General features: G+C 36.7%; 2 protein-coding genes across 2 annotated transcripts in view; one reads left to right on the top strand and one right to left on the bottom strand.

Annotated features, from left to right (window-relative positions):
* The window catches only part of STRA8 (stimulated by retinoic acid 8), a 30,744-nt gene extending 26,050 nt beyond the window's left edge, over positions 1–4,694 (bottom strand). Inside the window, exons 1-2 of the mRNA XM_058191797.1 lie at positions 4,379–4,694; positions 622–819 (exon numbers count right to left, since the gene is read on the bottom strand). Coding sequence (XP_058047780.1) covers positions 622–813 — 192 coding nt within the window. The 5' untranslated portion in view covers positions 814–819; positions 4,379–4,694. The remainder of the gene's footprint in view (positions 1–621; positions 820–4,378) is intronic.
* Positions 4,695–7,108: 2,414 nt separating this feature from the next.
* WDR91 (WD repeat domain 91) lies at positions 7,109–25,906 on the top strand. Its single transcript, XM_058191796.1, has 15 exons — positions 7,109–7,281; positions 10,006–10,185; positions 10,805–11,011; positions 11,565–11,648; positions 12,058–12,188; positions 12,749–12,926; positions 13,094–13,252; positions 17,559–17,758; positions 18,086–18,236; positions 19,955–20,049; positions 21,657–21,825; positions 22,619–22,727; positions 23,820–23,932; positions 24,307–24,504; positions 25,139–25,906. The coding sequence occupies exons 1-15, from the start codon at positions 7,159–7,161 to the stop codon at positions 25,301–25,303; spliced, it is 2,262 nt and encodes a 753-aa protein (XP_058047779.1). The 5' UTR covers positions 7,109–7,158; the 3' UTR covers positions 25,304–25,906.
* Positions 25,907–27,229: the final 1,323 nt, after the last annotated feature.

The raw sequence follows: 27,229 nt of genomic DNA on the forward strand, positions 1-27,229 counted from the left end.
CACACCTTGCTGACTCAAAGCTCTCAGCCAAAAGAAGGACACTTGGCGTCCACCAACTTCCTTGACATCTGACTTAAAGAAAGATTATTTTACTAAGTAAAATAAGAAGCTAGCATGCTGCAAAGTAAAGCAAAGCATTCATTTGTAATATTATTTATTTGCAGTTTGACACTGAAAAGAGAAACCTTGGGATTCCTTTAGCTAAATGGCTGGTTAGTAGTGGTAAAACCCAGAGTTGTTTTGAAATGAGATAGGTGGCAAATAAATTTAATAAATAAAAAATAATTTAAAAATAAATGGATTGCTATGTCTGTCATGGCAGTTTTTTTGTGAGTTGGCACTCTCCCATGGTATTGACTTCTTTATTAAAAAGGCTGCCTGCTCTCACTCAGAGATATAATTCTAGCACCCAGAGGACAAATCCCTACATTTACGGACAAAATTGGAACAAGCACTAAATCAAACTTCCATGACGGCTTTAATTTCAGAAATAAAATTTAAAAACAGCAATTGTAACAACATGTGAATACAGCAAGAATATTTAGTACTATTTATTAGTAAGCATTATTCTTACTGTTTAATTTTTTCCACGTTTAGGGATTTGCATACTTATTTCTGTACCTTTGAGACAGAATTTTCTTGCTGCGAAAATACAGTTTCTCGTAAGCTGTTGAACAGTCCTGCCAAAGTAGCTCTATGACGTGCCTGAGATAAGCGTCTTTTGCCCACTTGTGGCTCTATACCTTGCAGACGAGTATGGTATTTAGGAGTCACTCTGGCATATGGGGTACTGCAGTCTCCAGATATCTCCATCAAAAGCTGAAAGATAATACCTGAGTTAAATATGTATAATGTAAAGCCTATTGATTCTTACGATATTGTTATTTCATCACTATGAGTGAATTAGATCAATTCATTTTAATTGCTTATATTTATGCAATAATGACAAATAAGATGGCCACAAATGCTGTCGATATAATTTATTTGGACTTCAGTAAAGCATTTGATAAAGTAGACCATAACCTACTACTAGATAAAGTAGAAAAATGTGGGTTAGACAGCACCATCACCAGATGGATTCGTAACTGGCTGACCAACCGCACTCAACGTGTAGTCCTCAATGGAACTACATCCACATGGAGGGAAGTATGCAGTGGAGTACCCCAAGGCTCTGTTTTAGGCCCAGTACTCTTCAACATCTTCATCAATGACTTGGACGAGGGGATAGATGGGGAACTCATCAAATTTGCAGATGACACCAAGCTGGCAGGAATAGCCAACACTCCAGAAGATAGGCTCAAATTATAGAAAGATCTTGATAGACTTGAACATTGGGCACTATCTAACAAAATGAAATTCAACAGTGAAAAAAGTAAGGTTCTACATTTAGGCAAAAAACCCAAAATGCACAGGTACCGTATATGTGGTACCTTGCTCAATAGTAGTACCTGTGAGAGGGATCTTGGAATCCTAGTGGATAACCATTTAGATATGAGCCAACAGTGTGCAGTAGCTGCTAAAAAAGCCAACACAGTTCTGGGCTGCATAAACAGAGCGATAGAACCAAGATCACGTGAAGTGTTAGTGCCACTTTATAATGCCTTGGTAAGGCCACACTTGGAATACTGCATTCAGTTTTGGTCGCCGCGATGTAAAAAAGATGCTGAGACTCTAGAAAGAGTGCAGAGAAGAGCAACAAAGATGATTAGGGGACTGGAGGCTAAAACATATGAAGAACGGTTGCAGGAACTCGATATGTCTAGTTTAATAAAAAGAAGGACTAGGGGAGACATGATAGCAGTGTTCCAATATCTCAGGGGTTGCCACAAAGAAGAGGGAGTCGGGCTGTTCTCCAAAGCACCTGAGGGTAGAACAAGAAGCAATGGGTGGAAACTGACCAAGGAAAGAAGCAACTTAGAACTAAGGATAAATTTCCTGACAGTTAGAACAATTAAAAAGTGGAACGACTTGCCTGCAGAAGTTGTGAATGCTCCAACACTGGAAATTTTTAAGAAAATGTTGGATAACCATCTGATTGAGATGGTGTAGGGTTTCCTGCCTGGGCAGGGGGTTGGACTAGAAGGCCTCCAAGGTCACTTCCAACTCTGTTGTTATATTATATTAAATAGATGAAAATATATGCATGTTCAACATTTTGACTGTTATAAAGGTTAAAGTGCTAAACTTTACTCCATCTTAATATTTTTGTCATTTCACTTGTTATATCTTGATGCCAAATATTGACTCCAATGCTTTAAAGAATTATTATCCATAGTGTTGTTGTTAGTTGCGAAGTTGTGTCCGACCCATCGTGACCCCATGGACAACATTCCTTCAGGCCTTCCTGTCCTCTACCGTCCTCTGGAGTCCATTTAAACTCATGCCTACTGCTTCAGTGACTCCATCCAGCCACCTCGTTCTCTGTCGTCCCTTTCTTCTTTTGCCCTCAATCTTTCCGAGCATTAGGCTCTTCTCCAGTGAGTCCTTCTTTCTCATTAGGTGGCCAAAGTATTTCAGTTTCATCTTCAGGATCTGGCCTTCTAAAGAGCAGTCAGGGTTGATCTCCTCTAGGACTGACTTGTTTGTTCGCCTTGCAGTCCAAGGGACTCGCAGGAGTCTTCTCCAGCACCAGAGTTCATTATTCATAGTACTATTAGTTAAATTAGTATTTATTAAATTTTCATTATTTTTATGAAGAAACATTCACCATATAAACTTCCATCCATAGCCTGACACAGTAAAGGAACATCTGCTGCTGTCTTTGAATGAAATTGTATTTAAATTCAGTATTTCTGTTAGCAGGCTCAAGATGACACACCAGAATTTATACACACAACAATTTCATTAGAAAAATTAGGCAAATAGACATTAATTGGATAATATAATTCTATTAATAAATTGGATAATTTATTAATGGATTTGAATATAGGCAACCCTAGGTTTCATTCTAATCATGATAATCCTGTCAGGATATACTGCTGACCCAGAGGTAACAAGAAATATGTTTGCTGTTGAAGTGTGAAAAGAAATGATCCCAGTCTGAAGCCTAATCTTATAGTCCTACATGAAATTTCTGTTCAGCACGTTTGACTGCAATTCTGTATGCCTGAGGTAGAAATCTGATGGAACTGAGAGACAGAGAGACATACTCAGGTCTACGTTAATTTGCTTACAACTATTCAGTGAATCGGTTATGGTTTGTTATCAATTTATATGGAGGCATGTTGGTCATGTCTTATTACAATATGAAACCAGTGAGCTCTTAGAAGCAAACCAACTAGAACTGATCAATGTTTTTCCTTATTTCTCAAATTTATCTTTATTTGACCTCACAAAATTTATACCTGCAATTCTTTTATGTAAATATGGCCTATCTGTTCAACTGCTATGAATAGGGCTTGTCCATATGAAAATGTCAGAAGTGCCTTATTATATACAGTAACAAATGTATATCGTTTTTAATACAATAAAAGTTGGAACTGTATATGTCTCCAGTTCTAGCAATTTGAAATGCATGTAATACTTTTATTATTTTTGAAAAGAGAGATATTGAAATTTGAAAACGACATATATGGTATTTTAGAATTAGACAGGGACACCTTTATACTTTAAGGCTTCTTTATCTCTGTATCTCTGCATCTAAATTCTTTAACAGAAATTATTTACTCCAGTGAGGAAGACTACAAAAATCACCCTCCTTACATATTCAATGAATACACCTACAATATTAGTTCAAATGAATGATGTAAACATGAGTTAGATAAATTAATGGAGAATAAGGCTATTTATTCAGACTCCAAAAACTGTGGAACATGCTTATAGCTCAATGTGCTTAACACAGGATGTGATGTTAAGGCTATTTATGGCTACTAGTTAAAATAGCAAAATATTACTTTCAACATTTAAATAAAGCAATACAGTAGTGTTCCACTCTTGCTAATGGGCTTCCAATTGTTATTTGATTGGTATTTGGCAACAGAAAACACATTGCAGTTTCTGTTGGGTCCATTCCTCCCTCCCCCCCCCCCCGTTTTCTCTGATGTTGTCTTATTGAAAGAGAAATATTCCTTGCTTCTGATTATATGTGTTACAGGCATTTTAAAAAGTGGGGGGTTAATAGCTCATATATTGGTCAGCCGTACACTTTGCATGCAAAAGAGCTAAGATTTCTTCTCTTGAATCCCACCCAGAACTTTACTGCTACTGCATAGACAAGTTGGAAGGACCAATGAACTGACATGGCAACATTTCGTGAATATCTCTGGTATTTGAAATAGCAGCGTTTATCATTTTTTCAGCTTGTTTTTCCCCAAAATATTCAAACTACCAGTAACATTGTCCCACCTGACTTCAAAAGATAAAAGAGGTTGAAACTTACTACTTTTTCTATTAACTATACAGCCAATCAGCCACTCTATATATCTACCACCGTCTGCGTACAGCTATTCTCCGGGTTTGTCCCGTCCCCTTCTGTAGAAACACTCTTTCTTTTCACCATCTTTTTCTAACGTGCCTGACTAACCTTCCTTAGGAGTGCAATTCTTTCCCCACGTTATGCTCCCGGTTCCTCACTCCACGCTCTCCCGTCTTTACAGGCTCGACCCTGGAATACGAGAGACAAAAGCTACACTTTCCAAGGTTACGTGACTCCTTCGTTACTCCCAAGTCCTACCGCTTATTCCACCTGGCATACATTCCACTCGCCCACCTACTATCCTGCACCCGCTCTCACCATAGCATTAATTTAGCGGCGCATAACATGACCAATCACATCGCAGGAGAATTCGCCAACTGCCAATAGGAAGACGCGAATGTTAAGCAAAGAGATTCTGACCGAAGTGATGCCGGAAATGGTAACAAAAACGCGGGAAAGATAAGACGAGGCGAAGCGAGTAGTTAAGAGAAAGTGGGGATTTCAGAGTCCTGAAAAATAAATAGTTCCGATTTGTGTATTGTTTATTATATATTAGGTCTATATTAGAATATGGGGTTGTTTTCACACCGTACTTGTAAGCTCCAGGAGATTTCTACGTATTTGCTTCTAGGACGGTGTTTGCCGAGTGTCATCAAATAAGGGTGTTGCGCTCTCCGTATTTGGTTTAATCCGGATCTACTTGCTTGTAGTACCAAAGCAACTAATAATCTATTTCATATAAATATCAGGTGCCTAAAATCATATGCAGTTCTCAGATTGATTGAAGAAGGTATTTACTTTTACTCTCCCCTATTTCTTTAACAAATTTGCCTATAACAAATTACTAATAGTCTAGATCAGGGATAGTCAACCTTTTTATACCTACCGCCCACTTTTGTATCTCTGTTAATAGTAAAATTTTCTAACTGCCCACTGGTTCCACAGTAATGTGCTGTGTATCGTCGTCTGCGCATGCCTCTCTCGCATCGTGGATTGGGTTTGGGGGGTGGGCGCCGGCTACCAGCTCTGCTTGTCTGTTACAACTGGGTGGTGTGGGGGGAGATGCGCGAACTATTCTGGGATGAGGCTCTTGTTTGCGGTCGCACTATAGCACCATTTAGTTGCATTTACGTAAGGTGAACTAAACTTATGCATAGGCGATACTAATAGTATATTTTCAGAAATTTAAATTGTCACAGGGAATTTTATGAAAACCTAATGAAAATGTTTTTAAATAATGCTATGAAATTTTTTTAAAAAGGCAATTAAATTTAAAAAAAGGAAAGTGCTTCAAGTATCGGACAAAACCCCTACTGCCCACCATGAAAGCTGGAATGCCCACTAGTGGGCGGTGGGGACCAGGTTGACTACCACTGGTCTAGATAAATACACCATACTTATATCTTCCCCAAGTGATGGTAGTTCGTTTTTTTTACAGAGGTACTGAAAGTTTTGAACTTAGCATACAGATTCTAAGAACACTTATAATAATGTCATTATTTAAGAGTTCTTTTTTTTAAGGGATAATTTCAATTTAAGGGTAGGGTAAATTTTGCTGTAGCCAAGCATCATTGCTGACTTGAGGAATACCCTGGTGCCAGTAACAAACTAATGACTAATTGTTATAGATATGTTATAGATTGAAACTGCATAATTAATTTAAAAATGTTGACCTAAGTTCATCAGTATATCCACAATAAGACTACCTCTCTTGAAATTGTACTGATGGTTCATTTTCCATTTCCATAAGTCCTCCTTAACTGGATGGAGAACATGGTCTACAGCAGCTTTTTGTAACCATAATCCAATAAATCCTGAAGTCTGCTCTGTTAAAAAACTTGATTTAGATGTTAATATATTCACATAGCAATACCAGAACCTTTTTAAGATTGAGAAGCCCAGAAACTGAAAGCTGCATCCTATTCCTTTTTTGTCCACTGGTTTGTGTCAGTTGCATCAATAGCCCAGTAATGAGAGGGCAAACAAGTGAATTATTTCTTATATTTTGTAGTTTAGTTTTGTTGTTTTGAATGAAAAATATTAATATATTGTTAACTCTGAGATGCATAGAATAATTCCCAACCCCTCCTCCTGGACAATTGCTTTAAAAAGGCCTTGAATGTGCATGTTATATCTATCTATCTATCTATCTATCTATCTATCTATCTATCTATCTATCTATCTATCTAACTAACTGACAGGACTATCAGCTTTAATATACAGGATAGATAATAAAATTGGTGGGTTCATCCACATGAAGGATTTTTTATTTGCATACGCTATGTATGATAAGGGAAATTTATAACTTAGGTAAACTAGTAAAGAGACGTCTAGGTTCTTTAAAACCTGAAATACGTAGGATTGTGCCAAAAATCATGAGTTTTCTTTACTAAACAGCGCTGCCAATTCTTAGTCAAAGGATTTATTTATTTAGCCTATGTATGGCATATCATACATGTACTAGCAATATAAATTAACATTTCAACCAGAAATCAGTCAAAGGAACGAACGTCTTTTGAGGATATCAATGCTTTAAGGTTCAGACAGACCCAGTTTTCTAGACAAAACAAAAACCACAAGTTGTAAATAAATATCAATATTCATTTGTAATAAAAAGTTTGGGTGGCGAAGGAAAAAAAACACTCAGGGGCGGAGCGAGAAGGCGGATTGGGGCAGCGAGCGAGCATAGGGCGGCGCATGGAACTCCGGGCGTCTCTTCGTCTTGTCTGCAAGCCGGGGGCGCGATGGCGGCTGCGACGGAGCGTGTTGACGAATTGGTGCGGGAATACTTGCTGTTCCGTGGCTTCACTGCCACGCTGAAGCAACTAGATGCGGAGATCAAGGCAGACAAGGAGAAAGGCTTCCGGGTGAGGATTGCAGGGAGGAAAGGCCTGGGCTGGTTTGAGGAGGCTTAGGTGATGGGGAGGGCATTTAGTCCAGTCCCCTTCCCCGGTCTTCCTTTTCACGCTGACTTGCCGCCGCCAGAAACGGGAACAGAGAAAGCATTGTTGTGCTCCGGAATTCTGATCGGCTTTGCCGGAACAGTGGTTTCTGGCTGGACGGGCCTGCCTTTCAGCAGGGGCTGGTTTGAAATTTGTTTCCAATTCGTTAGTGAGAAGGCATCCAGTCCCTTGCAGCTCTTCTTTAGAATCAGTCTTCTCAAAGAACGGGAGACGAAGAGCATGTGTAGAGTGCACCCCTTTCAAAACCGAGTGACTGCGATAGTCCATAGGCATCATGGATTATCGCTCAGGTATCTAGTTTAGGTTTAGATGTTGACATTTTGCTTATATCTTTTCTTTTTATGTACACTGAGAGCATATGCACCAAAGACAAATTCCTTGTGTGTTCAATAACACTTGGCCAATAAAGAATTCTCTCTATATATATCTATAACATATGTTTCTATTATTAAATCTGCCCAATAGATTATCAATCAAAATAAAACAATTAGCATATATCTCATATAAAAAAGTTTTAACAGTTATTAAGTTGATTTAATATTTCACTGGGCAGAGATGCATAACCAGGAGCCTCAGGGAATCAATCCATGTAATTTCTGAAATAAATGCTTTTAAAGCCAGGGTGCAGTCATGATAGATCTTTTAAAATTATTTTGTTTAAAAGCTTTGTATAGCTGTCTGCCTTAGGGCCACAACTCTGGTTGATTAATAACCATGATTAAAAATACAAACAATAAAACCAATATGAAAAAAAGAATGAAATAATAAAATTAAATTAAGAAAAACCACACACCCAACCCATAACTTTACACATCTATTGGTCTCTTCAGTTCCTGGACTCTGACCTTATTGTCCCAGCCAGCTCTTCACCAATATGCAGAACACTTGTTACCAAATTGTAATTTTTTAAATATGATGGAAGGGGACAATTACGAAACAAAGTAATCTAGAATGGCAAAAGTAAATGAAATAAAATATTTTTCTCCTGATCCTACTAATATTTGGATTGCAGCATCTTGACCCAACATTTAAAGGCTAGATGCAACTCTTGTTTGGAAAGTTATTGTATATATTATAATAAATGTTTCTATATTCCCTGGTTTTTCTTTATATGTTCTATTTCAAGTTCCTTTTGAAATGATCTGTTCTTTCCTATTTCTGTTGGTTTTAGCTGACAATTCCTGTATATTATTCTGTTCACAGACCAGTAACCTGAATTCCCTTTATGGCTGAAATTGATTTGAGACAGACAGTTATAAAAAAGAAAAATTGGCTTTATAAGATAGTGCTTGACTTACAGTCACAATTAGAACCAAAATTATTGCCTTGCTAAGCAAGGCAATAATTAAGCTCATCCAGTTTTACAACCTTTTTTCCTATGGTTGTCAAGCAAATCACGTGGCTATTAAGTGACTCCAGCTCCACCCATTGACATTGCTTATTGGGAACTGGCTGGGAAAGTCTCAAATGGGGATCATGTGACCCTGGGATTGTGCAAATGTCATAAATACATACTGGTTGCGAAGCGCTTGAATTTTGATCATGTGACCATGGGATGCTGCTGCAGTTGTAAGACAAACAGCTTGTTGTAATTCACTATTTTCAGTGCTATTGTAACTTTAAGTGGCCACTAAACGAATGGTTGTAAGTCAAGGACTACCTGTATACCAAAACAAAGGTTATGGTCTTCTCAATAATAGAGTTAAAGATAGGTGGAATTTAGAGGTACTTTTTAGTGTTTGAAAGGAGCAAATGAGGATTGTTCCAGATAGTAACCAAAGACATTCCAGAACTATTCTAAGCTTCCCTACCTGTACTTAATACCTGTACCAGTTACTTGCCATTTGCCATTATTTTTTTCAAAGTTAAAACAATTAGGCAAATGCTATTTGACTCCCAGGTCTGTTGCTATAAAGATTTCAGGCTGCTAGGAATTCTTCAAACATTTTAAGAACTGCATCCTGGACCCCAGATATGTTCCCATTGCATCTTGTTACCTCAAATATTTGCTTCATTTGGAATTGGAGAGACATCTTTTCAACTGCATTGTTTATACTACTGCATGATTATATTTCATCCTGGAACAAAGAAATTGGAAATAATCTTTATTGTAGATTTTCAGGACAATTGTCTTGGTTTTTGAGTAGGCTAATGTATTGGCCTAAAATATGAATCAAAAACTTAAATGGAAAGGAGCTAACCGAGGGATGTTAGTCTCCGTTAATCATTTATTTAATGTTGCACATGTATTTCATAAAATTTTGTCCTTAGCCAGGCTAACTGTCAGACCCTCAATATTTTTGGAAAGGAAGTAGGGAAATTGGGAAAAATTTCCCATGTTCTGTTCTGTTGGGTAACAGAAACAGCCCCACATATACTACTATACTTCCCCTTTAATATGGACTATTGTCCTTTCCTGAACTATTAAATCCTGTCAAGTGTACTTTTAATTAGATATATTTGAATCTTGTTTCTATAAAGGAGGCAAGCATTTGCATGGAAAATCATGGTCAACATACATGATTTTGATTTTTTCCTTCTCTTTGTACCCTGTGAAAAATTGCTGTGATTTTTCTTGATGGCTGAAGTTATTGGTTATATAACTTATTTTGGTGGATTTCTAATTAGGTGGACAAGATAGTGGACCAGCTTCTGCAGTTTGTTCACAATTATGATCTAGCTGCCCTTCGGGAATACTGGAGTTATCTCGACAGACGCCTTTTCAGTCGACTGGAGGATATGTATCGACCTACAGTGAACAAGCTGAAAATCAGTTTATACCGCTATTATCTCATTCATGCTGTGCAGGTTTGTATCGACTTAATAAGCTTGCTTCAGAATAAGGATAGTTAAAAATAGTCACAGGTAGTCCTTGATTTAAAACAATTCATTTAATGACTGTTCAAAGTTACAGTGGCACTGAAAAAGTGACTTATGACCATTTTTCACACTTATGACTGTTGCAACATCCCCATGGCTGTATGATCAAAATTCAGATGCTTGGCAACTGACTCATATTTATGACAGTTGCAGTGGCCCAAGATTGTATGATCATCTTTTTTGACCCTCTGATAAGCAAAGTCAGTGGGTAAACCAGATTCATTTAGCAACTATGTGATTAACTTAACAACTGCAGTGATTCACTTAACAACTGTGGTAAGAAAGATCATAAACTGAGGCAAAACTCAGTTGTCTCGCTTAGCAACAAATTTTGGGCTCAGTTATGGTCGTATATCAAGGACTATCTGCATTCGGTCAAAACATGATTGACACAATTCTTCAGAAAATAGCTGCATGGTTTAGTGGGAAATAAATTGTTGTTATTCTGTTAGAGAGCTGTAAAATTGTATTTTCAGCTGCTGAAGATTGAACAGCTGCTGCTGTGGGGGAAAAGGTGATACCTGAAGCTCTTTTTTGTACATTTTAGGCAAACAGAAATGATAAGATACAGGAATTCTTTCTCAAGCAAGCCTCTGAACTTCAAAATCAGACTGAATGGAAGGACTGGTTTGTTTTGCCTTTTATCCCAAATCCAGATGCAAACCCTAACTTTGCCATGTATTTTTCCCGTCGGTGGATAGATATTTTCATTGTTTCTCTACATAACTTTCTCAGTGTTTTATTTCAGTGCATGCATATCCTTTTCCATTTGGAAGAATATTGTAAGCCTGAATCAACCACTTTTCTGTGCACGTTTTCTTTCATTTCTTTTTTATTAGAAAGTAATAATTATTTTTATGAGGGCAGTAGGAATCATTTTTGCATTCTAGCACAACTGCTTCTATAACTAATGAATTAATATATTCTCTCATCATTCAAACAATCATCCATCATTCTGCCATGCTAGAACTGTATGCTAGAAACCCAACTAAATGTAATTTTGGCTAAACTTCAGAAATAGCTGTTGGTTTATTGGGAAAGATATTCTTGTTATAAATTATAGCATTCAGGTGGGATCACGTATTGCCCTGGCACAAAAGGACTCACAAAGTCAAGTTTTTAATGTTGGACCTGGGTGTGTGTGTGATATTTCATAGGGCAAGAACAGCAGCAAGGAAGGCAAAGTTATTTTCCCAAAAATGTAAAGTTCTTAGAAAATTTAAAATTCTTAGATTTAAAAGTTTGATGCATATGCAAAGGGAAGAGACCTGTAATATCTTAAGTTTCTTTATCCTTAACCTTTGTTACCTGTGCCAGTGATTATGAACTTCGACGCAGAATGTCAGCGGAACAATGTTCTGCAAGAAAAAAATGAAATCCTTTGTCAAAAGGTAAGAATGGCACCTGTGTATTAAGATTTGTGTTCCAGTTCTGGCACTGAAATATATTGTTCAAACTTTCACCATATGTAGTTAGAAAAACCATGAAAGAATAGTTCTTCATAATATGAACTTGAATTAAGAATCAAACAAGTCAAGTTATATAATTTCAAGCAATGTTCGTTAGACTATCCTGAAATGTTTGAGTAAGTCATATAAAAATATTTCTTTGTGGCTTGCAAGCATACTTGTGCATGTTGCCCATTGATGATGTAGTTTGATAAACTAAGATACCTGTCTGATAAGTTGTGCTAATATAATTGCTGTTTTGAAATTAATGACCAATTAATTTCCATTTCTGTGACTTGCACTCATACAGAAGGAAAGCAATTCAATTTTTTATTCTTTCCATTTTTTCTAGTTGTTTGCTTTACAAGCAGAATACTCCCATATAAAAAAGGAGGAACTACAGCAGGAGGAGGAGGATTTGACACTTCAGCATAAGCTTCCTTCATATGTAGTTAACATGGACCATCTGGGAGACTCAGAGCTGTGAGTGTATGTGAGAGGCCAGTCAATGAACATATAATTAGATTACCCAGAGAAATCTTGGACTTTTTAGAAGTGTTTGCATGATTTACTTAGTCAGCTTTCCTAGAGACGTAGATAGATACTATGGAAGAGAAAGATAAGGAAACATTTGAAAATTATTGCTTGTCTTGCATCTTCTCCCTCTCTGTGGCATTCCACGTTTTTGTAGAACTGAAGGTTAGGTATCTCTTTTTTACAAAAAAATCTTCATGAGTTGTTAAATTCACTTCATGTAAGAAAGCATCCCCCAACTGGGTGTCTTGAAGAATCTTGTGATAATTTTGCTTAAAATTGTAAGCTAGCTGGCTATGTAAGAGTGGGAATTCTGAAAATTGGAACCCTATAATTTTTCTGAACAAGGCAGGTTGGAGAAGTGTAATTCAAGGACTATGTCTGAAAATGAACATTGTGTGACATAAATGAAAATTCTTTTGGAAAGTGGAACTTCTGTCAGATATGGAGATTTAAGGTTCACCACCATTAATTTGCCTCTCCACTACTACTTCCTGCATCTCATTTAGTGACTTGATATGCAGCCAGAGAAGCACTGCACATTCTCTACAGGCCCGAGGAGGATTCCTGTCTTCCTTGCTACCTCAGAGCAAGAAGGGCCCTGCAAGAGCAACCCAGCCAACACCAGCCGCTTCAGCACAGACGGGAACCACACAGGGAAGCAAAAAAGAGCTGCCAAACCACCAGGTGAGGAGAAATAATTGCGGTTCCTCTGTCTGTGTGATATGTAAGAATCAGAGTACACAATACAGTAATGTTTCTGTATCTGCTATTCTGTTTTGTACCTGAACTATTAATTTAGGCATGGGGCTTTGGAGAATAAAAACATGTCAAATCTTCCCTTTGTTTTCTAGGTGCCCAGAGGGAAAGAGGCAGCAATTGGAGGCAAGGAATCAAAAAGTCACGTCAGTGGTGTGGTTTCCGTGGAGCCTACCTCAATACAACAGAATCAGAGACGTTTACAGGATCATGGGAAGGAAAAGAAAGACTTTGGAACTAAAATAACTTTCCAGGTAGTGCAGCTAGTGTCTTATGTGGATAGGGCAAGATTTCCTTTTGAGTATTTCTGAGTAAAGTGAATTATGTGGCCTTGTGCTCATAACCAGCTGATTGGTGTAAGGAAAAATGATCCATGGCTTCTGAGCAGTTACTTATTTGTTTTTTTTTTTTTGTTTTTTTTAATGAGTCACCTATTTGAACTGGGGAAATGAAACATCAGCGTTATTTCTTCTTCCAGCTGATGTTCTCTTATAAATTATAAAAGGGATAAAGGGTTCTGAAATATTTTTTCTCTAAAATAGTTTGAGCAGCAGAAGTTTATGTGGGCCTTTTGCCTTATGACTAGTCAGCTGCTTATTTCTCCTGCAATATTACGTAGGGGAAGAACTTGCAAGCCTTCTCAGCTTTTGAAACTTGATAGAAAAGAGATAAGCAGCTGTTTCTCCTCTTTAAAATTTTTGATTATGAAAGACCAAAAGATGCAATGTGATCTGTGGGTTAGAAAATATAATTGCATTTTATACACTTTGTGGATTGTAATTAGCCCTCAGTTACTTATTTCTAGAATGGTAGAAAGTTGCTAACAGTTGCCTCTTCTATTAGAACTGACCGGGCTGTGATGTCTTTTTTTAGTTACTCTTCTAATGGCAAATAACATGTTACTAAGACATGGTACATGTACAGAGGATATTGTCGCAGTACAGATTTTAGAAACAAAATGTCCTTCAAATTGAAACCTTAGAAATAAACTTAGAATATAGGTTCTTCATTGCCCTTCAATATTTTGTTAACTTGGGCAATTAGAATATTGACAATATTTTCAGTGTACATTACAACATTATGATACTTGGTGTTCTCAATCTTTTTCCTAAATGTTTGTAATTCTAAATTTGTCTCATTACTTTTTAGTTTTGGGGTTTTTTTTTCTTTTGCTTTTTGTTGGATCTCAGATCTTTCTTCAGGAAGATTAAAGTTCCTGTTAAGAGTTAATTCTTAACTTTTGAATTTGTTGCTGAATGTGTTTGTGTGTGCATGTACATATGAAATGAATTGGTTTTATCAGTCATTTTTTAGCAAAAGTGCCAAATACTCTTTTGATTGGACACACAAGAAATTTGTCTTGGTGCATATGCTCTCAGTGTACATAAAAGAAAAGATACCTTCATCAAGGTACAACACTTTCAACACTTAAATTTGGTACAAATTTAACACTTAATGATACAACACTCAATAGTCATAGGGTACAAATAAGCAATCAGGAAACAATCAATGTCAATATAAATTGTAAGGATGCAAGCAACAAAGTTACAGTCATAAGTGGAAGGAGATGGGTGATGGGAACGATGAGATTAATAGTAGTGCAGATTTAGTAAATAGTTTGACAGTGTTGAAGGAATTATTTGTTTAGCAGAGTGATGGCGTTCGGGAAAAAACTGTTCTTGTATATAGTTGTTCTGGTGTGCAGTGCTCTATAGCGTCGTTTTGAGAGTAGGAGTTGAAACAGTTTATGTCCAGGATGTGAGGGATCTGTAAATTTTTTCACAGCCTTCTTTCTGATTCATGCAGTATACAGGTCCTCAATGGAAGGCAAGTTGGTAGCAATTGTTTTTTCTGCAGTTCTAATTATTCTCTGAAGTCTGTGTCTGTCTTGCTGGGTTGCAGAACCAAACCAGACAGTTATAGAGGTGCAGATGACAGACTCAATAATTCCTCTGTAGAACTGTATCAGCAGTTCCTTGGGCAGTTTGGGCTTTCTGAGTTGGCGCAGAAAGAACATTCTTTGTTGTGCTTTTTTGATGATGTTTTGATGTTAGCTGTCCATTTTAGATCTTGTGATATGGTAGAACCTAGAAATTTGAAAGTTTCTACTGTTGATACTATGTTGTCTAGTATTGTGAGAGGTGGAAGTATGGAAGGGTTTCTCCTAAAGTCTACCACCATTTCTACAGTTTTGAGTATGTTCAGTTCCAGATTGTTCCAGTCGTACAGTATGTTATCTTCTATTTGTGTCAAAATTGTTCAGTGGTTCCGTTTTTAGTGAGGAAGTGGCAAGTACTAAATATTCTTGCCTAATCCTGCTTAATGCTATTAATTTAAAGAACTATGTCTGAATGTCAAGTTCAGTTTGGCAATAATCACCTTCTCTAAACCAAAAAATATGTTCTGTTTGGCAGTTGTCGTATTAAGAATTCATTGTCCAAGGTACTGTTTGTAAGGTTTGTAGATATGCAAAATATTCTATAATATAAAATCATATTCTAAAAACAAAATAGATGGTAAGGACATATTGAAAAGGTAGAAATGTCTATAGACTATTCATGTCTCTGGGAGATGCTGATTTCTCTATCCACATTGTTAAAGTGTACACCATTGGGAATCTTTTCAGACTACAGTTGTATACAAACATAAATATGTGGATGCAACATGATCACAATCTATGTGATTACTGATTAAATTCATTATGCTTCTGTGACATGGAGCTAACACTATGCAGAAGTGATTTTTTGCAAGTTCCCGTTTCTGTGCCCCTGATGGGACCATTTGCTGTATTTGCTGCTTAGAAAGTTTACATTTTGGGAATGGCAATATATTTTATAGAAGAGTATTTAATATTTAATATTTAAATATTTAAATATTTAATATTTAGCCATTTTTTCTCCATTTAATATTTACTGCTTTTTCTTTTTAAAAAATGGTTTAATAGAATAGAGAAGAAGCAGAAAACATATAAAGTACAGAAAGGAAAGTAAAATAAATAATACCTAATTTTTTAAATCAAATTAAATCTTGACCACAGGCAAACATACTGTCCAATCCTTTTATTGTATCTCTAAGGAAACATTTTGAAAGGTGAGAGTGCACACATTTAATCTAGCCAATTTTTTAGTTCCTGTTATACATGTATCTTTCCTAGGACACTTAATAACTTTTGTTACCATCCAAGCATGGTAATAGATTATTATAATAATAGATTATTAGAATAGAAATTAATTATTATTAATTAATTATTAATAATTATTATTATTAATAATTAATTAATAATAATTAATTTCTATTCTAATAATCTATTATTATAATAATAGATTATAATAATAGATTATTTCTAAATTTTTGGACTGTAATGTAATAATATATTTACACATTTGAAACTTTAATCCTTAAATTAAATCCTTATTTAATCCTTAATAAAAATGAATATTTAATCAGATGGTACAACCAAGTCATGTGATATAATTTATCTTTGATTTTTTTACATCTCCACCATAAAATGTGTATAACCAGCCCTTATTAAATACCTACTAAGGAATCCAATAAATCTGAAAAAAAAAGTGGGTGGAGTAGGTAAGTAATCATCTTAAGATCATTAGAATATATATGACACCTCTGACTCAATCTTGAGCAGTTATTTTTTTGTCTTCCATGAAACAGGGGCCAGTCCTATTACATATAAATGCTTTAAACACACTCTAATCCAGGGGTGTCAAACTCAAGGCTCATGGGCCAGATCAGGTCTTTGAAGTACTTAGATCTGGCCCACTGCGTCACCTTGGAAACAGTGAGGGACCGGTCCGCGGTGCCTCTGCCAGTGAAAATGGGCTCCTGAGCTCCATTTTTGCTGGCAGAGGGTTGCAGGAGGCCATCACAGCCGGAAACAGAGATCGGGAGCCTGTTTTAGCTGGCAGAGCACTCAGGTCGCTACAGGTGCCCCTGACATGAGTGACCTCAAGCTGGCCATGCCCACCCTGGCCACATCCAACCTGGCCCCCTGAGGTCAAACACAACCTGATGAATGAAATCAAGTTTGACACTCCTAGGCTAGACAATCATCAAATTGGTTAATTGTCTATTTGGAAAAAAAATCTCAAAAATCTAAGCTTTGGATCTTCTAATAATATTTGAAACATCCTCCTAAATGCCATAAATAATGTCACTGGCCTGTGATCAGATATTATAGTAGATCATACAGAATTTCTTTTCTGCATGACGGGGGTTTGCTTTTTAAATATAGTAAGTTAAACAATGGTCTGACTTACAGTGCAGTCTCAGAATGAGGTGGTATTTGTAAACTGGATCCTGAACAGGGTCTAGTTTCATTGTATTCAAATAGTTCAATGTTTGCTTTCCTCCCAAGGGTGACTTCTCTGAGAGTGGTTAGATCAATGAACAAAAACGTCTCATTCCGCTATTTGTAACTTTCACAATATTTGTGTTGTTGTTGATAGGATACAGATCTGTAGCCTTAGTTACCTAAAACCTATCTTAGGGCAAGACAAGTTCGAAGAGTTTAATTGATTTCCCTAGCTGGCTGTGTCTTTTTAGGGACAGAATGCTGAGAAGAAAGTGGAGATTACTGCCATTGAAACAGAGCCATTCCCTGAGTTCCATGCCGAGCAACTGGAAAACCAGACAAAAATATTTGGAACTGGCATGGATGCTGGAGGCATCAGGCATGAGCAGCCCTTCATTGTTCTGAGTCAAGAGGAATATGGAGAACACCACTCATCCATCATGCATTGCCGGTAACAATTGGCTGATGATTAGAAAACTGAATGTCATATTTATCAATATCATCTCAGTAGAGTGGAATCCAAATCTTTGTGAATTTACCAATCGTGGACATTTATTCTTGGCTCCCAGTCTGTCAAATGCACATTATAATTAGGTACATGCTTTGTTATAATAAGAAATATACATATTTTGCATATTAGAAATACTATCTGAATGAGCATGAAAATATCTGGACAGGGTTTAATAGTTGTAAACGATCAAATGGGTAATAGAAATCCATATCATATTTATGAAGAGGAGGCTATCAGTGCAAAAGCATATCTTCCTTCTGTGTGCAGGGTGGACTGCTCGGGCCGAAGAGTGGCCAGTTTAGATGTGGATGGAGTCATCAAGGTGTGGTCCTTCAATCCTATCATGCAGACGAAAGCATCTTCAATTTCCAAGTCTCCACTGCTTTCTCTGGAATGGGCAACCAAACGGGACAGGCTGGTGAGTAGCTGGGGGTGGGGGGAGAATTACTGGGACTACAATTTTGGCCAGGGATGATTTTTAGTCCAGTGCATGAGGAGAGAACCATATTGAAGAAGTTGTACTAAAGCCATCTTCCTTTTTGTTTCGGTGTTCCTAGGCATAAAATACCTTAAAATACCTGGCTCTGATGACAATTACGGTTTTAGGGCATCACAATAGACATGCATAATCTTCATGTCCACTGATGAAGCTACTAGGGTTATAGCAAAATTAGTAGAAAAGAGTTGCAGAATCCAAATTTTATGTGTTGGGTGCTTTCTGGAAAACAAATTCAGAAAGTGAAACTAAAAGATTGTAGCTTGGATATTAGGCTAACAAGCATTCTTCCAATGTCTTCCATCAGTTTAACAGGTATCAGCTCATTGTTGCAGAGCAATTTTGAGTTTCTTCTGCATAAGGATCTCTGAACTGGGAATATTCAGTGGCTAAAAACTATTTTAATTATCCAGTTGATCGTTTCTTGTATTCCTTGGCTGGTGCTGTGATTTATTTTAAATATGTGCCATCCCAAATCATTAAATTGATTATATAATAATTCCCAAACATCTGGAGCTTCACTTAACACCATTGCCTTTCACAAAATCCCCATCAGTCAATTTCAAAAGGCAGCTTTTCTTGGAACAATTTACATCCCGTGACACCTTTAACACCATCAAACAACAATTGCTTATTTGGGAAGGCCTCAGGTGGATAAAAATGCAAATCTTTAAATATCTTGCTGACTTTGTGACCATCCATCATAATATTATTATTATTATTATTATTATTATTATTATTATTATTATTATTATTATTATTATTATTATTATTATTATTATTAACATGCCAGCTACCATGGGCGACTCAGCAATCAAACAAATTACAATAACATCGATAAAACATACATAAATAATAAATAAATAAATAAATAATAAAAACATAAATAATAAATAAAAGGCCTTGTTGTATTAAATATATAGTTAATAAGATTAGCATAGTAGCTATTAGAGAATTCTTGGAATAAAAATACCTTGCCTGCAAGAACGGGGAAAGTCTACAATATTTTATTTATTTATTTTATTAAACTTAATATGCTGCCTGTCTTTCCTGGAGGTAACTCTAGATGGCTTACAGCCTTACAATAATACACCAGGAGAATTCAGAAATACTCAGATTCCTTCCTTCCTTCCTTCCTTCCTTCCTTCCTTCCTTCCTTCCTTCCTTCCTTCCTTCCTTCCTTCCTTCCTCCCTCCCTCCCTCCCTCCCTCCCTCCCTCCCTCCCTCGAATTTCTCCCATTTTCCTTACGTTTGCAAGATTTTAAAAGGCTACCCTTTAGACAATGTCTGGTAATTTCTTTTTTATCAGGAAGTATCTCACAGTTGCAGTTTAGGCTATGGACAACATAGTTAAAGAAGAATTGATTAGAACGAAGACAAGGTTTGATTTATTTATTTATTTACTATGCTAGGATCTGGTCTTGCCCTAGCCTCCAAGACACAGCATTGTTTTCAATCAGGCCTCTTTAAAAATATATGTAACCCAACTTTAAAAAGGCATACTAGCTAGCAAACTGTAGATGGCCAAAATTGAATGATAAAACCACCAACACCAACACACATACACAGAATCTGTTAATTTTCAGAGGAATACCAATCTTATCCTTCATCTCTGTTTTTCCTCTGTTGCTTCTTTGAAGTTGTTGCTTGGCAGTGGAGTTGGTACTGTTCGTCTCTATGACACTGAAGCCAAGAAGAATCTTTGTGAAATTAGCATTGATGAAGATATGCCCAGGTATAAGCCTGATCTTTAGCCTTTATATTTCATCTCGAGTGATGATGATTTTTGTGACAAGAATAAGGACAGCACTGCTATTTGTAACATCTATTTGAGATTTGCATTTATTTCTCCATGACATATTGATTGTTGCTTAAGCTGATTGCTTATTTGGGAATTGGAATCATGATTGTGGGGTCCTTAGTGCTCTCTTGAGCTTGCAGTCAACCTAGGGTAAAGTTTCATGATGTTACCTAGCTGGGTAATGAAACATCTGCAAGAAAACAACCAAGCTCAGAAAGCAACAAGGACTCCTCATTTGAACTCTGAGCTACAAATATTCTTCTTTACTGAAATCATGAGTGTGTTTTCGGCTTTGCTTCTGTCACTTCTGTGCCATTTCAACAGTCTTGGGGAGGAGTTGTTAATGCTGTATTTGGGATGTTTTAGATACTGTGACTTCTCTGCATAAGAAAATTCTGTGACATAAGAATCACGTAAAATTTAATAATTTTACTTACGACTTCTGGTAAATGGGACAAGACTCCTTCTCCATTTTGGGTTGGAAGACAGCACCCAAGTTAGAATAGAATTTTTTTTTTTTATTGGCCAAGTGTGATTGGACACACAAGGAATTTGTCTTGGTGCATATGCTCTCAGTGTACATAAAAGAAAAGATACGTTCATCAAGGTACAACATTTACAACACAATTGATGATCAATATATCAATATAAATCATAAGGATTGCCAGCAACAAGTTATAGTCATACAGTCATAAGTGGAAAGAGATTGGTGATGGGAACGATGAGAATATTAATAGTAGTGCAGATTCAGTAAATAGTCTGACAGTGTTGAGGGAATTATTTGTTTAGCAGAGTGATGGCCTTTGGGAAAAAACTGTTCTTGTGTCTAGTTGTTCTGGTGTGCAGTGCTCTATAGCGTCGTTTTGAGAGTAGGAGTTGAAACAGTTTATGTCCAGGATGCGAGGGATCTGCAAATATTTTCACGGCCCTCTTCTTGATTCGTGCAGTATACAGGTCCTCAATGGAAGGCAAGTTGGTAGCAATTATTTTTTCTGCAGTTCTAATTATCCTCTGAAGTCTGTGTTTTTCTTGTTGGGTTGCAGAACCGAACCAGACAGTTATAGAGGTGCAAATGACAGACTCAATAATTCCTCTGTAGAATTGGATCAGCAGTTAAAGAGGAAGGATGAAGAACAATGCTTCTATATCATCAGAATTCTAGGGTGGTGCCATGGTCAGACACAGGGCTAAGCCAAGTTGCAGAGGGAAGGGAAGGATTTTCTTGGGCTTCCTGTAGTCATACAGCATGAGTTGAAAAGCAGCCTTTATTCTGCAGATATTTGGTTATAGACACCCAGAGCTGTTCTTACTCACTTACATTTATTTAAGAGATCTTCTGAGATTGGAGGAGGAGACAATGAAGAAGATAGTATGTTTACATTTTTAATATTGAGAGTATTAGTGAGTATAAATGCATGTTTTTGTGTTAGGAAAAAAGACTGTAGAATTCTGATCAGTGCCAATAGGAATTGGTGTCCCTCTTGGTTCTCTGGACTATCTATGTGGAAAGCCACAGTAAATTTTCTGTCTCTTTATTTTAGGATCTTGTCCCTTGCATGTAGTCCAAGTGGTGCTTCCTTTGTCTGTTCAGCTGCAGCATCTGGCCTTGTCAATCAACTAGATTATGCTACATCAGATTCTGGAGGAAAGGGCATCAATCAAGTTCCTGGAAAATTGCTTTTGTGGGATACCAAAACTATGAAGCAGCAGGTATAGTATCTGTTTCCCCCCCCACCCTTGAGCTTGTTTGATAAAAATAAAAGAAAGTTTTCTTAATCTGTAGCTCAAAAAAAGAAGGTACTTAACTAATGTTTTTAACAGATCCTTCATATGTTCCTCCTTAATATTATGGTTGCTCAAAGCGTTTGAATAATTGTCATCACAGCAACTTTAATGTTGATGTGAGGTAATGCTAAATTGACCAATTTATGTTTGCTTACTGTCACCTTATAGATTTAATGTTGCTCAAAGATGCCTAGTTGGCTTTTGTGGCCAGACGTACTTTTGTTCAGCTTTGAATGACACAGGGCTTACATCCTTTCTGGATTATAACTGGATTATTATCCAGTTATAATAAGCACTGAATCATTCTAAGCGGAACCACTTTTAACGGCAAAGAAAACATGTTAAAGAAAAGTATGTCTCCTCCAATGAATCAGCAGGAGGATATCCTTCCTTTCTAATCAGAAGTTATATTTAGACCTCTCTTGGTGGGATTTTTTTCATTTTATAAATAGCTGGTTTCTGCTTTCAGGAAAAATAGGCTAGTATATGAAAAGCTCCTTTTGTTCATTTAGTATTTACAGAATACAGTGGGAGACGAAGAAACTCAGATATATGTTTGGTTGAACAACTGGATTATTTACTTACTTACTTTTTGAATTATTTGCCACCCATCTTGTTTCAACGTGATTCTCAGATGGATATCTCAGAGTAACTGCTCCCTTAGGAAAGAACAAACAATTTATATTCTGTGTTCCCTATTTTTTGTTTGCTGTTTCAGCTCCAATTTTCTCTTGAACCAGAGCCCATTGCTATAAACTGCACAGCCTTCAACCATAATGGGAATCTCCTGGTCACTGGAGCAGCAGATGGTATAATTCGCCTCTTTGGTAAATGGCTTTGTTTCTCCCCCCACCCCATTTTAAATTCTGTTGGTCCTAGGATTTTCAGTTACTGAGCAGCGACTTTGTTGTGGAGCAGGAGTAGGAAAATGGGCCAAAGGCTGGTACACTGACAAAAGTTAACCAGTTATGTTATTCTCATTTAATCCTTTACTTTCATTAGATCCCCCCTTTTCAATGTATACAATGCAGTGCACTTTATGTATATATTGACTATAATTCTCAGCTAGGATACAACATTCAGAGAGGTTGTTGTTATTGTTCTGTATATGTATAATATTGAGTGAGGGTCTCTATATCAGTTTTCACGTTAGGACTTGGCAGTTATTTATTTGTATCCCACCTTTATTATTTTTACAAGTGACTCAAGGCAGTAAACATATTCTTCCTCCTATTTTCCTCATGACAACACCCTGTGAGGTGAATTGGGCTGAGAGAGAGTAATTGGCCCAAGGTTACCAGCTAGCTTTCACAGCTAAGGTGGGACTTGAATTCACAGCCTCCTGCTTTCTAGACTGGTGCTTTAACCACTAGATCAAATTGGCTCACTCTTTTCTCTCTGCTTTTTTACCTCATACTGGAATAAACAGAACTAATGATTGATTGTGTTTTGGTAGAGATTGTTAAAATTTCAAAATTGGTCTTTTTTTGTTTCATGTATCTTCAGTTAGGGATGAGGAACATCCCACCCCCCCAAAAGAATGAAATTCTAACTCCCAGTTTCTCCCAAAACAAAGCCAGTGATGAAATCCACAAATACAGATTGTGCCCAAAATCAATGGAGGTTACCAAATTGCTGTCTTCCAAGCTTCAGAGCATCTATAGCTTTTTAATAGAATGGAGATGGAGGGTTAGTGGAATTAGTCATGTTGAACACCATTGTAGCTGTTATAAAGATAGTTATTTTCCTCCTTTATTGTTTCCTTTCTCTAGAGAAATTATCCCATTATAATACCAGCCAGCACAAGTCTTTCTTGTCAGAATATCAACAGGGCTGGCAAGAGAGACACCAAGTTCAAAAACTGACTTAGAAACCTGTAAAGGTAATCCACCTGCACTTTTTTCCTTTCTGTCTTCCAGATATGCAGCAACATGAGTGTGCTATGAGCTGGAAGGCCCATGATGGGGAGGTTTATTCTGTTGAATTCAGCTATGATGAGAATGCTGTTTACAGCATAGGTGAAGATGGAAAGGTAGGTTTTAAAAAATTGTGGCCAAACTGACATATATGACAGCAACACATTTATTTATATCAGTATTTATATGTCTTTCTTTGGAGATATATTTGGCCCTCAAAATAGCTGGTAAATATATCTAATTAATGTCACCTTATCTGGAAAAGAGCATGCAACCCTCTGTATCTTTTGACGTTTCATCTGAAAGCTGATAATCAAGTGAATCTATAAATCATTTTGAAAACTAGCAGATGTCCTAATTTGTAGAGACCCCATTGGTTATGTTTCTTCTGGTATCAATGATTTTTTCTCTCTGTATCTGTAGGTGCTGTTGCAAAGTAAAGAATGCATGTGTATTGTATATCTTACTGCGATCTGTTCTATCATTGTAGTTTATTCAATGGAATATCCATAAAAGCGGATGCAAAATTTCTGAATTTAGTCTTCCTAAAGATGCCACAGGGCCCTTTGTGTTGTCTGGCTATAGCGGATACAAACAAGTCCAATTCCCACGTGGAAGGCTCTTTGCATTTGATTCTGAAGGAAACTACATGTTAACTTGTTCTTCCACTGGAGGTGTTATCTACAAGGTACTAGCTATCTGTTAAGATAATTACATGCTGTCTCTAACAAGAACTGATTTTTTTTCATTCTAAACCAGGCCTTCAGCTATGATTTATGAATAAGCATCAATCTGATGGACTTGCATATCTTGCAAAAGCATAAATGATTTAGAAATCACGTCTAAGCCAAAACCAAGTAGCCACATTGAAATGTAGTATTATATATTAATCTGACTATCTACAGTACCTCTGGGTGGAATTTACCAAAAAGATCAGAAGGGTCCTTGTAGCCATCTTGATAGATATTGAAAACAGCTAACTACATCAGATATGTCTTTCCTATGGTCATATATCTTGTTAAAGTTAAAGGGTTTGGGAAACTCATGAGTGGAGACAGAGTAAATACAGCATATTTTGAAAAATAAGAGTGATGAAATTTTGGTTTATTTTATGATTCACGTAACCTGTGTTGACATTAGTAGTACTTTAATAATCATTCTGGCATTATTTGTCTTAGCTCTGCTGTATGGCTTAAAGTCCAGGGTAATATTCTAATTTTTTAAAAGGACCAGAGTTGTCCTAGAATTTTAGATTCCAGATTGGTAAGTGATTTGTACCATAATACCTTGCTAATCTTTGATTTATTTTTTCTCTGTTTCAGATGAATAGCAATGGCAAAGCACTAGAGAACTGTCTTTCTCTTGGAGGACATAGGGCTCCGGTGGTCACTGTGGACTGGTGCACAGCCATGGACTGTGGGACCTGCCTCACTGCATCCATGGATGGGAAGATCAAACTAACTACTCTACTTGCACAGAAGTCTTAAATGAAACTGTGCTCCAAGATGTGAACAATTTTTTTTACAGAAGAATGAATGATCAGTATTAACCATTAGCTTCAAACTTTTGTAGGGAGGGAAGGTTTAATCATTTGTCTTAATGTCATCATCTTTTTTTAAGTTAGGAGTTAGTTTAATTGCCAAACTACTGCCACTTAGAAGAGTACATTCTAACAGTTCATTTCAACTAATATTAAACATTCCCCGATCATCAAGTTCCTTTCAATAAGGATCAGCCCATTTTTCTTCTTGGTCTTCATTAGCACATAGCCATAATTCTCTGGGTTAGTCCCAAGATGGAGTACAAATTTGTTGTGGATCTAGCAGGTGGGAGATGGAGTGGGAAGTCTTGTTCAAAACTCTTAACAGTATTGACTGCATTTTTACTAGAAGAAAACTTGATTGCATTTACATTATGTTGCTTTGATTGTTTGAAGAACATTCCGTACTATACTCCTGGAAGAAAAAGAGTTACTATATAATTCATAGAGTTATTATATAATTCATATTGTTTATTTTCCTTTAGAATTTTGGACATCTGATATAGATCACAAAAAGCATATGATAGTAAAATGAAATGTTATGAAAGGCCATCTGTTTATTACTAATCAGTTCATCCTAATTAAGTTCTATTACCAAAGCAAGCAAGCTGAGAGTTTTATAGAACTCTCAGCTTTCTTTCTTCTATATTTCCAGCAATTTGCATGTTTGGAGAGGATAAGAATACACTGTACACAGTGAAACACACAAACACAGCATATGATACCTTGGAATTGCTTTTATGTCAATTCATAATTTTTTAGATGTACTTTTAACGTGAATAGTATTCTTGGTCATCAGCCCGAGTTCACCAAATACTCAGAAATACATCTAAGGAGGCACAGCTGTGGCCTTTAGCTGTAACAGATTGAACACAACAGAATCCCAAGCAGAAGGTGAACAATAGTGTCTATAATAAAATAAATGTGGTTTGTAAGCACTGAAGATGGTTGAAAGAAATGGAGAAAAGTTCAGGCCTACAGCCTATAATAATTTAGAATCATTCTATTTTTGTTAGGGCTGAGATAGATGAAATGGTACCATTGCAACCATAGCATGCTTATGGAAGTGCAATATAAACCGATTAAAAAGTGGAGGAGGGGAGCCCAGAATGATTCTCTTAAGGCTGAATATTGTCATTATTGGTAAGGTCTTTTTCACTAGAGGAAAAGTGTTGAGCTGATAGAATTTCAAATGGCAGCATCCCACACTGCAACAGTTTGAAATCTCTGTTGGATATGCAATTTCCATACTTAAGCATTCCTGTAAATAGAAACTCATATGTGGAGTTCAAATGTGGCTGCATTCCTATGACAAGTTTTATGGTTAACAATTAAGATTTATTAATGGCTTGACACTGCATACCAAATCATGAACTAACCACGTTAATTTCATTAAAACAAAACCCTAGTCTAAAATACAGGTAGTCCTCGACTTAGGACCACAGTTGAGTCCAAAATTTCTGTTGCTAAGTGAAACCTTTGTTAAGTGAGTTTTGCCCCATTTTATGACTTTTCTTGCTACAGTTCTTAAGTAATCACTGCAGTTGATAAGTTAGTAACCTGCTTGTTAAGTGAATCTGGCTTTCCCATTGACATTGCTTTGTCAGGTCGCAAAAGGTGATCATATGACCTTGGGACATAGCAATGGTCATAAATATGAACCAGTTGCCAAGCATCTGAAATTTTATCACATGATCATGGGGGTGATACAAAGATCCTTAGTGTGAACATGTCACTTTTTCATTGCCATTGTAACTTTGAACTGCCACTAAATTAACTGTTGTAAATTGAGGATTACCTGTACAGCTATTGTATAGTTCAATACCTTGTGTAAACAGCATGAAATTAAGGAGAAGAATAAATGCATGTCAGA

The sequence above is a fragment of the Ahaetulla prasina genome, chromosome 7 (assembly GCF_028640845.1).
Source record: "Ahaetulla prasina isolate Xishuangbanna chromosome 7, ASM2864084v1, whole genome shotgun sequence".
NCBI classification, from domain to species: domain Eukaryota; kingdom Metazoa; phylum Chordata; class Lepidosauria; order Squamata; family Colubridae; genus Ahaetulla; species Ahaetulla prasina.